The sequence below is a fragment of the Chelonus insularis genome, unplaced genomic scaffold (assembly GCF_013357705.1).
Source record: "Chelonus insularis isolate UGA/USDA-ARS -01 unplaced genomic scaffold, ASM1335770v1 contig_139_pilon, whole genome shotgun sequence".
Lineage (NCBI taxonomy): Eukaryota > Metazoa > Arthropoda > Insecta > Hymenoptera > Braconidae > Chelonus > Chelonus insularis.
Window position 1 is genome coordinate 1432884 of NW_023276379.1, and position 17168 is coordinate 1450051.

A 17168-nucleotide genomic window follows, 5' to 3' on the forward strand; every position below is an offset into this window, starting at 1 on the left:
AAAATATAAACAATATTAAATACTATGTTGTTCTCTTTCAAAAAGTTTGAAACATTTGCTGACTTGTGGCCAGATTTCAATGAGATATTTGTATCAAAAGTCATATATATTAAGCAATCAAGACAATATTTGCCAAGTATTTTTGAAATAATGATAAAGACATTATTTTATAATTCAACTCATTTGTTTAACAAACAAGATTATTGTTCATATACAAGACTATAAATAAATTCAAAAGTCATATTTAATGAAATCAAAATAATCCCAATTTTTATTTATAAAATAATTTTGTTGTTTTTTTGTTTTGTCCTCAAGGATCAATCGTAAGTTATAATACAGAAAATTGTGTATAAAAAAAAAAATACATTGTGGCGTGTGGATAAGCCAGGGGTTGCGAACAAAAGTCATGACGATACGCTATTGCAGGGGGTTCCTATAAATCTCTTGTGACCTGATAAGAAAAGATTGCCTTTATCGATGAGTATAAAGTTGGGCTGTACAACCGTCTCGATAGAAACACACAAGACTTGCGATATAAGTTTGCGTGTTCCTTGAACCTATATTTAAATTAGTAATTATGATATAATCAATGGATTGTTATTAGATACGCATCAAAGTGATGAAATGTTGTTGATGAAATACAGTTGATTTTTTAATTTTACTATCATAATTAAAAACAAAACAATTGATTTATTTATTTAGAAGAAAAATTATTATTTCCCTAGTAATGAATATTATTGGAAAAAAATTAATAAAAAAAAAAGAAAGAGTTGAGAACCATTTTGAAACTATTTTTAAATGTTAAATATGAAAAGATTGGAAGAAAATAATGATAATGGTTATTATATAGCATACAGTTCTTAATCTATATTTTATATTACTTATTTCATTTTTATTGTATTAATGCTTGATATTTATATAAGCGATAATAAGAATGTTTACAAAAGAAGTCTCGAGCTACTCAGATATATTCAATCAATATAACTGACTTAATCGGTTTCATAATGCTCCATCAAACACGACATCGGTTTTTGTCTTGTCTTTATGATCGAATAATCATTTTTGTTCTCAAGAAATATGCTAGAGGGATTTATTGCTTCTTTTGTATTGTCGTCAAGCTGTGTTGCGTATTCCCGATAATTTCTTATCATCACCATTATCAGCATATCTTTCTATCAGTATAAATACATTAATTCCTATTCGCTGGCGATGTAATCAACGTTAAGTAATATGGTCGTCGACAAAACCGTCCATTGATGGCAATTATAGTATTTTTTACATTACTATTATTACCAATACAAAAAAAAACAGCCAATCATAAAATGGTCAATATTGTAAAATAAATAGATGTCTCCATCTTTGTATTATTTGACGAAGGACTAATTTTGTTGGCAGCAATGTTCGACCGATTTGTTTATGTTTAGTAAATGTAAGTGTAAAAAATGGCAAGTACATAAAAGTAAAAATATTTTTATCCAACAGTAAATTTTGAGTTTATCATAATTTATTCATCTTAAGGAAGTTGTTGCATTAAACAAAATAAAAGATTAATCTATAAATTATTTAGTTTAGCAATAATAAATGTCGAAAGTTGAGTTAGAAGTTCAGTTAAACACTAAACCCAATAACACAAATAAATTCAGATATCTTGTAAACAAAACGATCAATAATTTTATAATTATATAATAAATCAATTCTAATTGTCAAGTTTGATTTAATATCAAATATTATGATTTATCTTTAAATTAAATTTTAACATAGGTTTTCCCTGTACTATACTATAAGTCGTGCAACTACTTCCTTAAATAAACATTTTAGTTTTAATTTCGTGATATTTTACAATATAATTGGCTGGTTGATGTTAAAAGTACTATTTTGATTGGTGGTAGAGAATTTATTTGGAGTATTTAAAAAGCATGAAATCACAGGTATGACATTAGAAGAAAAAAGAGATAAAAGTGTAGCATTAAAGAGGAAAAAGAGAAAGGGAAAAAAGCAGATTACTAGTGATTATTGCGTTTGAAGCGACAAAAGCAAGTAGAGGTAATGTTGGCCGCAACTGAGCGCGCGCTTGACTACTAGTGTCAGTAGCTCTTGAGGATGGTTATAAGCTATTCACTCTACTCCCTTCTAACATAGTAGGTATAGTAAATTGCACATATGTGTGTGCAATGGAGAATTGCGTTGGCTGCTACACCCTCGTGTGTTTCGGTTTCACCCTCTGACAGAGCTTTCACACCAGCCCTCGTGGCCGATTTGTAGGTGTTAGTACGTGTGTATACCTACTATATACACTTGATTCAAGCTCACGTGGCCTTGTATATATTTCTACTGATTCCCCTCCGCCTGATGTACAACAGTAAAACGTAAAGAGTACCGAGTCATTCACTTGGAAACGAGTCACATCGAGCGTGTGATTTCCACGCGTTGCTTGCGGGACACATCAAAGGCCAACAGACGAGCCATAAATATATCCCATATACACTTCATCTTCGACGTGAGCTTGATGGAAGGTTTGATATTTTTATGTTTGTTAAACGACTCAACTTCCAAGTCACGAGAATTATGAAGCTTATTAATTTCATCTATTTTTCAACATTTCTTTCTTAAAAAATAAACGATCAATTGTTTTAGAATCATTTTAATAATAAATTAATCAAGTATTGTCAACTTACTTCTTTATCTTTGGTCTGAAGTTCTTGTTCCAGGTTATTATTAGGTGATCTTGGGTTACTTTGGTCGTAAGTTTGTTCTGTGTTCTGTACATTCTGTGATGTTTTTTGGTGTCCCTCAGTTTTAGAATTCCCATCGTTTGATGCGGAAAGCTGTTCTTTTAATGCTGATACTTCTTTTTCTGCTAAAGTAGCTCTCTAAAACACATAGAAATCATTTTTTTTTTTGTTAATAAAAATTTTTTTATGAAAATAAAAAAGAAATTGTATGAAATTATTTGGCAGTAATAAATATATTTAACATTTGAAATGTAAAAAAAATAATATGTATTGAGTTTATGACTAATAGGGTGACGATACACGCCTTACAAAATCAATTGTATACGGAAAGTAAGTGTACTCATTCGACACTCTTACACACATATACATTTGTTCTAAGCTTTATTGTTGTTCAATCAAGATAAGATTATAACTCGATGACATTATTTTTTTTTTTTTTAACTTTGTAATATAAATTTAAAATCATTTTTTACATTTACATAATATCGTTGACATTTTAAAAATTATCTTAATTTATGATTAATAAATTAATAAATAATAATGATATAGTTATGAATGAAATTAATGAAAAAAAAAAAAATGTATAGCCTGATAATTCAATTAAATAATTAAATAGAAAAATGGTAAAGTTAATAGAATTCGAGTTCAGATAAAGTTTAATTAACTCCAGATGCCGATTAATGAGTCAAACATGTGCTGACACATAGACCAGATCATTCGACTTGTACTCATGCTTCGAAAAGCGCATATGTTTGTCATTAATAGTTGAACGACAACGTCATCATTTGGTTCACGTGTTTGTTAATTTGAATGTAATAATAAGTATACATCTAATGAGATAAATAAAGTACAGAGTTCAAGAGTTAATAATAATCGATTTAAAGAAAGGAGAAAAGATGAAATGTTAGTGAATAATTGGTTTGTAAGAAATGCAGTTGAGGAATCTTCTTCATTATGTGTCCTACCTCCTATCATTCGCTTTAGAGTCAAGGTTAAGGATTTCCCACCGTGAAGAGGTTTTTTTTGTCTTTTCTCTTCATCTTCTTTTCGTCTTCTTTCTCGTTTGACCAGGGAAAGGCAGGGTGAAGGAGAGGGGGATAATAAGAGCAAGAAACAGCTATTTCTACAGATGCTCATCAACGTCGTTGAGATCCTGGGATGGATCGCACGAATGAGTGCATGTGTCAGCATCCTCCGTTCACACGGACCCCACTTTCAAGAGTATTTAGGTATCAGCCAAATATGCTACCTTCGTTTCCTTTACTATCTAGTCTCTCTACTCTCTCGCACTTGGCATTCGGGTAACAGCTGGTAAAAATCACCAATGAACTTGCCCTGTCAAACTACAAATATTCTAGATCTTTACAAGAAAACTTCAACCACAATAACCCACCAAATACAATTACTCTGATTATTATTACACTTTCCAATCAATTCAATATATTGTCAAATATATATATATGGTCTTTATAGTAATGCATAAATGATTTGTTTATTTTCAATGTCTAAATGAGATTTGAGCTGACCAGACATATTTCCCTGTCATCAAGATTTCTTTAGAAATAAAGATAGGATTATGGATCACTTTTTGTTTTGACTCAATCACATTTTACTCTGTTAAATTATTACCAATCATCACTTCTCGAACTTTCTATTAATTGCCAAGAAGTTAGTTTCCAATATATTTCAGGGTTAGCTAATAAAAGACACAGCATGCTGACGAATTAAAGAAATGGACCGTATAACTATTATATAGTTAATCTCTGATTTTTTATTTATTTTTATTTGACAAAATAATTTAGTTAATGTTAATAGTAGAGAATGATCTTTATCCTTGAAATGATACATCTTTTATCATCAGTAATAATCTTTCTATAAATAATTATTATGATTATTATCATTAATATCAATATTGAATATTTCTCAATAGCTTTTTTGTCATTTGCCGATATCAATGATGGCATAACGAGTAAAACATGACGAAGGCATCCAAGAGGCTCTTGTCATATCCCCACAGAGGGTTGGATTCAAGAGGAAAGTAGAACGAGAGGGTGTAAGGGTGGATTAACCGGTTATGACTACAAGACTGTTATTTTTTCGCCGAGAATAAAGGGAGAGTAGGTGCGATATTTCAAATTTTCTCATTACACCGTGAGGTGCGAATGATCTTCCCTTGTCGTTGCTTTTCTCCTTTTTACGACCATTCCTCTTTTTCTTTTCGTTAGATGTATACACTACTACTATGCGCCGCCATTCTACAACTACCTCAATCTCTACCTCATCTCTGTCTCACTTTCTCACTTACTTCGTTCTCGTTCTTTCTCTCGCCTGCCACCCCTTTTCAATCTCACACCAACCATCAGAATAGGAACCCCTCTTGTATTTATTATCAAGATATCGACCGGCCTCAAAGGCCTCCAGTGGCGGATAACGCACGAATATGCGGTAAATACTTGATTGCTAGGCATCTAAAGTGTAAAAGACTTGTGAGTCTTCTAATTTTTTATGACATTCAGCTTCACTAGACTTTTCCTCGTAAAAACTGATTTTTCTATTCTCCTAAAAATAAATCTTATCTTTTAAAATTGATTATCTGTCCATTTTTATCTATTAAATATTAACAAAACTTTTGATTCAATTAATATTTATATAAGCTTGATTATAATAAAATTGTCAAAAATAAAAAAATTAAGATCAATAAGAAAAATTGATTTTAAAAATATTTAGGGATATAATAATACTCAAATACTGCGGGTGATTTCTTAACAAATAAAGAATATTTAACATAATGATGAGAATAAAATTTAATCATTTTAATACCCGCATAATATTTTTTTGATTATATGAAATAAGGTTAAACATATTTATTTCTGTCACGTTGCTTAATGGTTATGAATTTTATTGTTAAAAATATATAAGAGGTTTATCGTGAACGTATAAGGGCTAGTAAAGCAGCAAACATATTTAAGAAATATTAATAGATGGGGGACGGAGAAAAGTCAAAGTGTATAACAATCCCCAAAGAATCTACCCTCAATTTTAGGCCTCAAGGCATCACGCAAAAAATAAAGATGTGCCTTTGATGTCCTACGTTGTCTTAATGAAAAATTAAAGCTCCTTCTTAAACATCATTAGACACAAGCACCTCTTTCAAGTCCATCTCACTTATTCATTTCCTTTTTCGTCTTTCTCTTCTTTCGCGGTGCATCAACCACCACTGATCCGTTCTACAACTTTTCCGCTTTTATCCTTTAGACTTTAGATATTTTCAGATTGTCGAATCTTTTATTTGTTTATTTCTTTTTTTTTTTCTCGTCATTTCACCGTGCAATATCCGGAATTTTGTGCACGAAATAACAGATTTGTTTTAATAAAAGATTTAAGATGATGAGTTTGTTAATGATCAAAGAAACTGTAAAGGTTTATCGTGCGTTGTATCATTTTTTCTGTCTGGGTGCCAATAAATTACCAGATGAAGATGCACAAAAAATGAATCCGGTTTCTTTTATATATATAAGGAATGAAGGAAAGATGATACTTGATATATAATAAAAGAACAAAAAAGTTTAATTGAAATTATTCTTCTTTCTTTTCAAAATTTGATGTTAAAAATATCTTCTTCTTCTAAAACTATAAATTTTATTTTTTCCCATTGCATATCTATTTTTATTTATTATGATTATTTTTAAATAATATTTTTTTTATTCAGTAAAAAAAAGAACAATAAAATATTTTTAGAAATTTAATAGTGCAGAATAATTCCATATCGTAATGTATAGAATTTGGTTCAACTATTGATGACTTTTTTTTTTATATATCAAAGAATGGTCCGAAAATAGAAAAGTGTATAAAAATTGATAATGCTATAAAACAATAGAAGATTCGATGTGTCGCAAATCGTCGAAGCGGCCCGAGGTAATGGTATTGAGGGATGAGATACAGTATAAAAGCAATGCATTGTCACAATTTGCATGAGTCGATGGCGATTTGAGTGCACTGCTGTGCATCAATGTAACAGTTAAAGGTAATACATGAGAAATACGATTTGGAATACGTAGACAAACTCGAGGCCAATCAAATTATCGTTTACCATTTCGATTTTACTTGGTCCAGTAGATAACAATATTTTTTTTTTTCTCTACTGCTATCTCTAAAACTGTTTAATTGTCAATGTTATGTCAACATTAAATTTCATGCCTTTTATAATTTAATTTAAGCTATTAATGTGATATTATTTGAAATTTAAAGATAATCATAAAAGCTCATTGCATGAAATTATTTCTTCTTTTAATATTAAAATATTTTTTTAATACTAAATTATTGATACATGATTTATTTTTTTTTAAAGAAGCTATTGAATGATATTTTTTATTTGTGACGATAAAAAATTAGTATTAAAAAAGAAAGCTGAAATAATCGAAAACAATAGAATCGCAGGGGCTATTGAAGAAAATGTAAATGAGTTTTCTATGTATGAAATCCTCAAAATGGAAGTTCAGCAAAATATCGCTACCTGAGTAGCGACACAATGCAGAGTATATTTTTTTATGGGTCCACCGCAGAGTTCTAATAGCACCCAACGGAAAAGAATACGATAGAGGATAGAGATTTGGTATAGACATCATTTTATTTGCAGTACCACCCATTTCTACACCCTTCAACTGTAGATTCCAGTACTTCATCTCTTTGCGAGAGAGGCAAACCTCATCCTCTCATCATTTCTCTTCCTGTTTCTCTTCGCTCACATTCTCGAGTACATTGGCATCCACCAAAAACTACCCTTAAAGCGAGGGTAGACTCGCGCGCCATTTGGGTTTACACTTTTTCATTTTTTCCTCTTGTATATTTCTCATCTTGCATTCTTCCATACATAGATTACAATATTACCACCATACTTCTCCCCTTCTTTCCACTTCTTCTCTCCTCATTCGCTTCAGTATAGTGCCAAGCTACTAACTCCAAGGCGAACCCTTGGTATTCTGTGGCCTATGGATCACCTCAGCGACGCTAGCATTCAGCTTGATATATATCCCTTACCTCTGATCGTAACATAAATTTTAATGATGACTATGATGAAAATATAAGAATGTTTAGATATTTATGACGTCTGTTACCAACATCTTGCAATCATTTTTCATGTGTATTAAATTTTACTCTATTCTATTGAATTACTCCAGCGAAACGAAAAACAACACCCTTATTATTATCATGTTCAACTATTTATTAATTTAACATTAACAGAGTCACAGTTGATAACCCTTCTTTTTCAATTAATTTGAAAAATCATATTTCTATAAGTTAAAAGATTTTTTTACCACATTGTTTAGGAGAAGCAATCACTTGAAGTAATAGAAAAATACACGAGCTTTTATGACTATCTTTATTCCATTTTACCGGAAATTGTTTATTTATTAACAATTGACACAGTTGACTTACACTAGAAAACATCTTGATATAAAAAAGAGTACTTGAAGTGGATTTAAATCAAATTCCAACATGATCTACTACACAGTTTTTTTTTAATTTCTGTTGTGACATGGTAACTTGGTATCTATCTTTGTTTCTCCACCATATTTGCTAGGGAAAAATGGCGGTAATGCTAATCAAAACAATTTATATTAATTAAAGTTTTTTTTTTAATTCTCATAAATAGCTACTGTATTCAACTTATAAATTAGCATTATAAATCATATGCAGATATTATGTAGAAAGTTGCTTGATTGATTTTAAAAAAAGGAAAAAAAATAATTTTAACTGCCAATGTGTGAATTCCAAACTACCATAATATACTTCCTCTAGTGTAAATTTAATTATTAGTTTTAAGATGGAATATTTGATCAAAAATTTAAAGTCATGGAAATGTTTTAGGTAGTATAGTGTTACTGACATCTTGAATTGAAAATTTTGTCATTTTCATCTTTTCAAAGGCATGGAAACGTCGTTGTAACTCTTGAAAAGGGTTCTTCAGTACTATCTACTATCCTTTACGCCTAGAGGGATAGACCTTACCCCTGATTGGGACGATAAAGAATACCAGGTGGGGGTAAAACACTAATTAGTTATCAAAGGCCAAAGAAGGGTTCGGTGACAAAATAGTAAAAGTCTCTTTACCTCTCACCCTTTTCGCTCTAAATTCTCCCCCGTTTCATTCCTTCCTTTAGTCCTGCTATATTCTACAGTGTCTTAATACTCTTGGGAGTAACGCCGTATTGATTTTCAAATCATTAATTCTTCGTCTAATCAGAACTCGCGTGATAGTCAGGAGGGTGATGATAGGACTGAGAATGAAGGGAGTAAAGGAATGAAAACTTAAGGAAAATTCCTTGAATATTGTTGACTGATTTATCAAATATTGTATGAAAAATATGTGCTAAATATACAACACTTGAATATATTTTATACTTTCTAATAATAATAATAATTATTATTATTATTATTAAATTATTAACAATATTTTTTTTAACAAAATACTTTTTAAATCCAATTTGATAAGAACATGTAAAGAATGAAATATGTATTTTTCAATTTTTCCTTAGATTGTTTTGAATATTTAACGATTATCGTCAAGATAGCCTACGTAATACAAAATAAAAGGGTGAATGTAAGGGGAAACGAATGAAAAGAGGTGGCGACGACACAGAGAACAGAAGGGTAGTGAGTAGGACTATCGATTTTATCCGTATTTCAAATTATTACCCGCTCATTGTGTACTCTCACGATGTACATACGATAAAAAGAAAGGGTTGGTTTTTGCATATCGATTATATCGGCCAAATAAATACTCCCAAGAAGTACAGCAAAAAAAAACTTTGCATTTTTTAATTCCATTTCTACTGAAATAAATCGAAATATTACTTAGATAAAAAAGACATCAAATAGATAACTGTCAAGCCCCATTTGATTACTTTTTTTTTGATGTTTAATTATTGATTAATAAAATTTGTACCATGCTATAAATTTGACATAATAAAGATATATGTATGATTGAGACACGAATGAGGAACATTAAGTAATAAGGATAGAAAAGAGAGGGGGGGGGGAGGAGGGTGAAAATCATTTCTGCCAGGATTTCAAAGCATCAGGCAGCATCGTATAGGGGTGAAGGTGGTGTGTATTCAAAGGAGTAGTTGCTTTCGAATCAAAGGGTTAGCGCTTTGGCGTCACCACTAGGGAAAAGTTTCCAAAGTAGGGAAAGAAAAAGAGGGAACAAATGAAGTGTAAAATATAGAAAATTAGTCCATTCCTCCCCCCTTATTATCTTTATTATTTCAGTTATCAAATACCGAAAATTCATTTATAAAAATAATTATTATTTTATCTATTAAATAATTCAGATCATCTAATAACAAAAGTCATCTTGAAGATATCAATATTAATTTTATCATAAACATTTAAATGTTAACTTTAATTTTACTCTAGACATTTTAACAAGTAAATAATTTAAATTTAATATCTATTTTAGCAAGATTATTGTTTGTTTGTTACAGAAATGTTACATGAGACCACAAAGGGTTAAATACACTCTAAAAAATTTATAGTCAAGTCCTATAATTGGATTTACAATCCCACGTTAATTTCTTCTTTGACAGAAAATAGTAGAGTCCTTTTCAAACTATTAATAGTAAATGCGACTTCTATTTATTTCTCTCAGTGTGTAATAAAAAAAATGTTTCATAATTTGCCGTCGGATATTGTTCTCGTCATCATCAAGTAAAAGATTCATTTATAGGTATGTCGTAATAGGCATTGAATGTTTACAGTCAATAAATAATGTGCTACAATGAGGTAAACTTGATGATGATTATTATTTTATTGATCCATTGATGTTATTGATCACTTAATGAATAAAGCAGAAAAATAAAGAGTAAAATGAATAAAAGACTTAAATGTATAAACATGAGAAATTGAGATTTTGAAATGAGTCAATATGAAGGAAGTAAATGGCAAAGAGAGAGAGAGAGAGAGGAGGAGGAGGAGGAGGAGGAGGAGAGAAAGTAGGAAAAAGGGGTTTGAAAATGAGTGATAATGCTTGGGCTTTACTTAGCTAATTAGGACTCTCTACCGTTCCAAATGCGTTTCACTTTCTGATCCTCCTCTTCTCTCATACTTGTCTACTTTATTCGTTCTTCTACCCTTGCCCCGTTTCATCATTCCTCTTTCAAAATCTGTTTCTCTTTAAACTGGTCCTTTATTTACTGTATCAAGCTTCGCTCATCCTATCGTATCTCTCTCTCTCATTCTCTCTATACACTTTCTTTACTTTTACCTTTCTATCTACTCCTGCACGTCGCTTATACTTTAACTCAACGCTTGGGATATTAATTCATTCAAATATTATTTTTGCGAGACGGGCATTAACATTCTCAATCAGATTAATTAAATTATTTTCTACTGTGGCTTTGCCAGAATATTATTTCGAATGAATATTATTCGACAGCGTCGAGGTACTTGAGAATAGGGAGAGAATGAATTAGGCAGTTGGAAAGAGAGAATAGATAAAAAAAAGGATAATAAAGTAAAAGAAAATAAAAAAAATTGAAACTCTAGTCCACAGACGAATTATCAAAGGAGGGTTGGAACTTAATATAAAGAATAGGAAGGTATTTGAAAATGAGAAGTTCCTATCATGCTTGTGAGAGAAAGAGTTAATGTAAAGGTCCATGATAATTACCCACATGGTTTATAATATATATTTTACTTTGATCAACTTTTTCATTATTTTTCATTACTTGTCTATCACTTCACCAATAACTTGGTATTCATAATCCATTTTTTTTCTTCATATTTAAATATTCAATTTTATTTAAAAATTTTAGATTTAATATATAGAAAAAGAAATACTTGATTTTCATATATACAATAAAATAACTATTAATACAAACATAATTAATAATGATCCACGTTGATATATTTAAATAATGTTTACATATTGGCTGATGGGATATTTCTCAATAACTACTGATACGCTTTCTCTGAGTTCTCTTGACTTTTTTCACCCTCACTACGAGCTCTTCACCATGTCTGCTTTTTTTATACACATATAATCGTTACTCAAGCGCTGATGGTACATTGAAGACTCTTTGAAAAAGTAAAAAACAAATCGTTAACGACCCGCACAGGATATTTACCACCTTTTAAATCCTCTATCGATTATTCAACAAGCATAGGATGTAGTTTAATCAAAGGGTTGATACTTTTCACAATTCAAGCTCGTTATCTTCTATATATTGATAATAAAATCATTTTTCAAGTAGAAAACACAAGCTTTTATTCTTTTATATTGAATTATTGATATTAATTACGTAGATCACTGAAGTAAATATGTTAATAGAATATTTTTATACAATAATAAATAATAAATTTGTTAATAAGGGTAGTCATTGACGTGGTATTATTTACTGAATGGCCTATTTTGATGAATGAAATATCGTCAAGTGAGAATATTTTTAGGGACCTTACGATTTTGGTAGACGGATGTTAGACTGTCGTTAAAGACAAAAGATAACACGGTGTGAGAATGACCGATCGCTAAAATCTCTATAGAAGTGTCATTCAAGTGTTCTAAAACAATGGCCTATATTCATTGTTCTGATTTGTGCATACGATTAACATGGTTCTGCTGTCAAATGACAGCTCTTACGCATACGCAAAATGTTTGAGAAAAAAAAAAGGGAAATAACTCCCACATTCATAGGGTCTACTAAACACAAAGCTTGTCAACCGGATACAATAGGCGCCATCTGACGCTCAATTAACGAATTAATGCGGTACGCTGATAATTAAACAAATAAGAGATTTTTTCATTCTATTTTATCCTTTTTATTCCATTAATGCAATCATTTTATTCTGCTTTCATTCAACTTCTTTTTTTTTATCTCATTTTGCAATTTTTTTCTCATTACTACAAATTTTAAATTGGTCCTTCCAAATTCTTTAGTTTTTTTTTTACTTACTGTCAAGTTTTCATTGTCTACACTGATTTTAAATATATATATATAGATATATAATATGTATGTCTATATATATATTAACCGTTTTCCAACCGGAAACGGATGCGTGAAACAAATATGTACAGGCAGGATTAATAAGCGGATAGTTACGACTATATCAAAATTTTAAAAAGTAAGATAAAATATTTTTAATGGTTGAATTTTATCTTGTTTATGAGTCAAATTTGTGGAATTTATTGGTTTCCTTATCGTTAAATAAATTTAAAAATATTTTTTTGAGTATCATGTTAGAAATTTAAATAAATTAGTCATTGAAAAAAAATTTATTGTTTTTATTTTTTATTTTAAAGAATTTTTTCAATAATAATTGATTTAAAATAATGAAACAATAAATGTTATTTTAATCAAGAATTCTTTGTCACTCAATTTTTCTCTACTTTGAATTTTTGTTCCAACAGTCTCATTCCCCACAATCAATCGCGCTTGCTTTCCGGTTTCAATATTCTTATCATTCAGAAGCTATCGTCGGAAATTCATAATAATCATTTGATTCAGTAATACAATCGTTTGAAGCAATCTTTTACACTTGTAATCTAATTCAATTGATAATATATCGAGCACTGAAAGCAAAAATTATTTATCATTCCAATTGATTCTCTTCTCTATTTAGTTACTGATATATACATATTAAAACTACTACTGTTAGTGAAATTAAATCTCAAAAGATAACTATTTCACGACTACACATTTATTTATTCTGTTCTTCTCAACGACATCATCAAAATCAAACAACATACAATGTTAGAGAAATCATTTTCCAATTTCACAGCCAAACACATGGAAGAAATGTAATAATTTATCTATCATCTACAAAAGAATCTAGTGTAATCAATTGACTAGAAAATAAACGAATGAATTAAAAGCTAAAAAATGTCAACAATAAGAGCAGATGTTAGTAAGAAGTACATCATTTGATGATATGATCTCAAAACTTGGCGACTTTGAAAAAAAAAATATTTAAAAGATCTTTAATGTAAGACATCTGCTCCAAAAAATCGAAATAAATTTTTTATTATTCAACTCATTGGTTATCATTATTCAGTGTTTAAATGTAATTAAAAAAATTACTACTAAATGACTTGAAGTGAACATAATTGTTATTGTATTTTTTGTAGAGTGTGTGTCGAATTAATTTTATTATGAAATAAATATAAAGATATGTATGTATGTATATATATATATATATATATATATATGTGGGAAGAGAAGAAATAAAGGGACGTTGCAGCTGAGACGTATTGGTTGCACATGGCTAGAATAGTCTTTCGATCGTTCGTCGAAGCCATTTCCTTTCCACTTGCTAGTGCCTGCATCGTTGAGACCTTTTTCTTTCGTTCTCTCTCCAACCGTTTTTTTTCTTATCCTTTTCACGTCCAGTTGAAGAGTTCTCTCGTGTCTAAAAATATTTTTATGGTACTCCCGCTGTGATTTCTTTCCGTTTACCCACGGCGTCGAGTCTTTTTGTTTCCACATATTTGAGAATAATTTTTCTTATTATATTCAAACATGCTCTCAGAAAATAAAAATACACTTCGCTATCAAAAAACCATGGATTCATATCAGAAATCGTAAATTATTTATTTTATCTAAATAATTAATTAAATATTTTCAAAAAAAAATCTACTTCAAACTTTAGTAAAAATGAATCAACTCAATGCATAACACTTTTACGAGTATAAATTTTTATAAGAACACTAGTGTGTTGAATTTTTGCAATATTTAACTACCTAACAACAATAACCCAAGTGAAAGAATTTTTTTTTTTTACTATTTTAGATTGATGTAGCATTGGTTCCATTATTTCACAATTTAACACTATAAATATGAGGCATTGATGGTAGGGCTTTGATAATTGTTGGACAATTATAAATTTGGTGCCTTTTAAAACAAAAGACGCATGAGAACAAAGCCATGCGCAAAAGAATATACACGATGTACTGTGCCTGACTCCGCCTACTTTTTTAAACCACACCTACTATTCTTTATAGCATATCACATCTTTCTTTATAATGTTATTAAGTGCTGGACTTAACGTTTAACTTTTTTTTTTATGTCTTGAAAATCGACCATTTTTTAATAGTAATCATGTAATAATTTTTTTCACACCAGTACATCAATAATTGATATTAGTATTTATTAATAATTAAATCTTTCTCAACATCTAGAAGATAAGAAACAATAATATAAAAGTAATTCTTTTTATTATCTATTGTAATAATTAGTAGCTTATATTTTAGGCCTATGTGCTAATTTATTTCACTCGAATCGAAGTGTAACAAGTATTTAAGTATTATTGTATACATTTTAAAGTATATAAAATGAGACAATTTAGTCAACTACTGTACACACATCCACCACATATCAGTGAACACATTTATCCATGCATGTGCACTTTCCAAAATTAGTGACATTGCATACACTGAATTTTTTTTGCAGATTCCAGATTTTATCTTCAAAGAAGCACTTGAAAATATTTTAGATTTATAAATGCTCCTGACATGTGTATTAATTGTCCAAGTAAACTTGATTTTATTTTTTTTGTTGATGTAAAAATGATGATTGTTAAAAATATCATAGATGTCATTGAATATATCCGTTTACAGTTAACGTGTGATTTTTTGTCTTAGACTCTAAACATAAAATGTATACTATAATGGCGGTAGTGCAGTGAAGCATACATCCTCACCGTGCAATAATCACACATCTGAGTGCATCCAAGTATTCTCCCTACTTTTGTTTCCTTAGTTATAGAGAGCTGAAGTTTAGTTGCTTAATCTATATTCTGACACATTAATTGTATCGAAAAAACAACACTTTTAATATTGAATTAATTGAATAATATCCTTTTTTTGAAATTAATTGATAATAATCATGATTTCTTCGAATCACTGATAATATGATTAGCTTAGAAATGATAAGAGTATTTAAGTATGTTTGTTGAATATGATTTTATCAGGTGTAAGTCAATACCAGTAAATGTATGTTATGTATAATTATTAGTTGTAATAAAAAAAAATATTATCAATAAAATGGACTATTTGATTAGAAAAAGAATAGATTAAATTTTTTATTTTAAATATCAATTTACCAATGACAAAGGCCTAACACGGATTATCGGTTTTACATAGATTCACTATGTTCCCTTTACATAAATAGGCTTGTATAACCTTTATAGACATTCACCATCAGTATTCACCCTCTAACATTCGCGGAAGAAACTAAATCTTTTAACGAATGTATTCATGCAGATGAATCGCACGTTTTACGACAAAGAACACAACTGACAACATTTTTAAGACTTTAGAATATCAAGAAAATTACTTAGACTTTTGTTGCTGAAATAAAATATCATTGACATAAATTATTTTTAAAAATAAAAAGTCAATAATTAAAAGATAGATTTTGGAGTGACTTGAATTGGGAAAGGGGAGCAAATATTAAAATTGGGAAATGATGTAGAAAAAAAGAAAAAGAGATAGATAGAGAGATAGAGAAGATTAAAGTGAGAGAAATTCTGGCAGTTGTTTCAGAAGGCTTAGATAGAGTACTAATGGAGAGTGAGAGTCAGGCGAGGACTCGTGGTGAGGGCGAGAGATCGCGTGCACTCGTCGGGACAGGTGAACGTGTTTGGTGGTCACGGAGATAGAGGACATTTAGGTACTTTGAACAACAGTTGGAATTCGGTTAGAATTAATGTGACTTTTACATCGAATGAGTAAAGGGATTTACTAGTAGTTAGCTCGACATAGAATGCCCATATCAGAGTTATAGGCTAAATGCTCAGAGTATACTACTAATTAAGCTTGTTTAGAAATTTAACACATGACAAGTAAAGACTTAGAATGAGTTGAAACGATTTACTATTGATATAAAAAAGAAGAAAAAAAAAGAGACATTTGATTGAATTTTTCATGCTATTTATAAGCTTATACCTATCGAAAGAACACGTTTGTCTGAATTATAGTCTTAAAGTGATGACGCAACGCAAACGGGACCCCAATAGATTCAGATGAGAGCTATTGTATGGCAATCTTATAATTTAGACAATCACCGATCAATTGAATGGGACTTTACTACTGCTATACACGCAGCGGTCGTATATAAGCAAACGAATGATGAATGAATGAAGGGACAGACGAATGAATGGACAGATAGTGTTGGCTCGAAGCTTAAACGTTCGTAAATAACCGTCCGCTTCATTCAATTACTTTCAATCGCTTCGAGCCAATAGATACAATTTAAAAATCCTTAGTCCACTACACATGATGCATTAATAATCATAACGTTGTTGTTTATTATCAACGCTAAAAATAAAAATTATCTTATTTCACTCTTAGCTGTGTTCTAGTCGAATTATTAACAGCTATCATTGCTTCATTGCTCTCAGATCGGCCTATTTAAATTATTATTTCTTAAACCTACAATG

General features: G+C 29.9%; 1 protein-coding gene across 13 annotated transcripts in view; it reads right to left on the reverse strand.

The window, feature by feature from the left end:
- Positions 1 to 17168, reverse strand: part of cut (homeobox protein, cut) — a 54201-nt gene that overhangs the window by 24621 nt on the left and 12412 nt on the right. For all 13 annotated transcript variants that reach the window (XM_035096377.1, XM_035096376.1, XM_035096375.1 and 10 more), the window contains exon 3: positions 2676 to 2870. In XM_035096377.1, coding sequence (XP_034952268.1) covers positions 2676 to 2870 — 195 coding nt within the window. The remainder of the gene's footprint in view (positions 1 to 2675; positions 2871 to 17168) is intronic.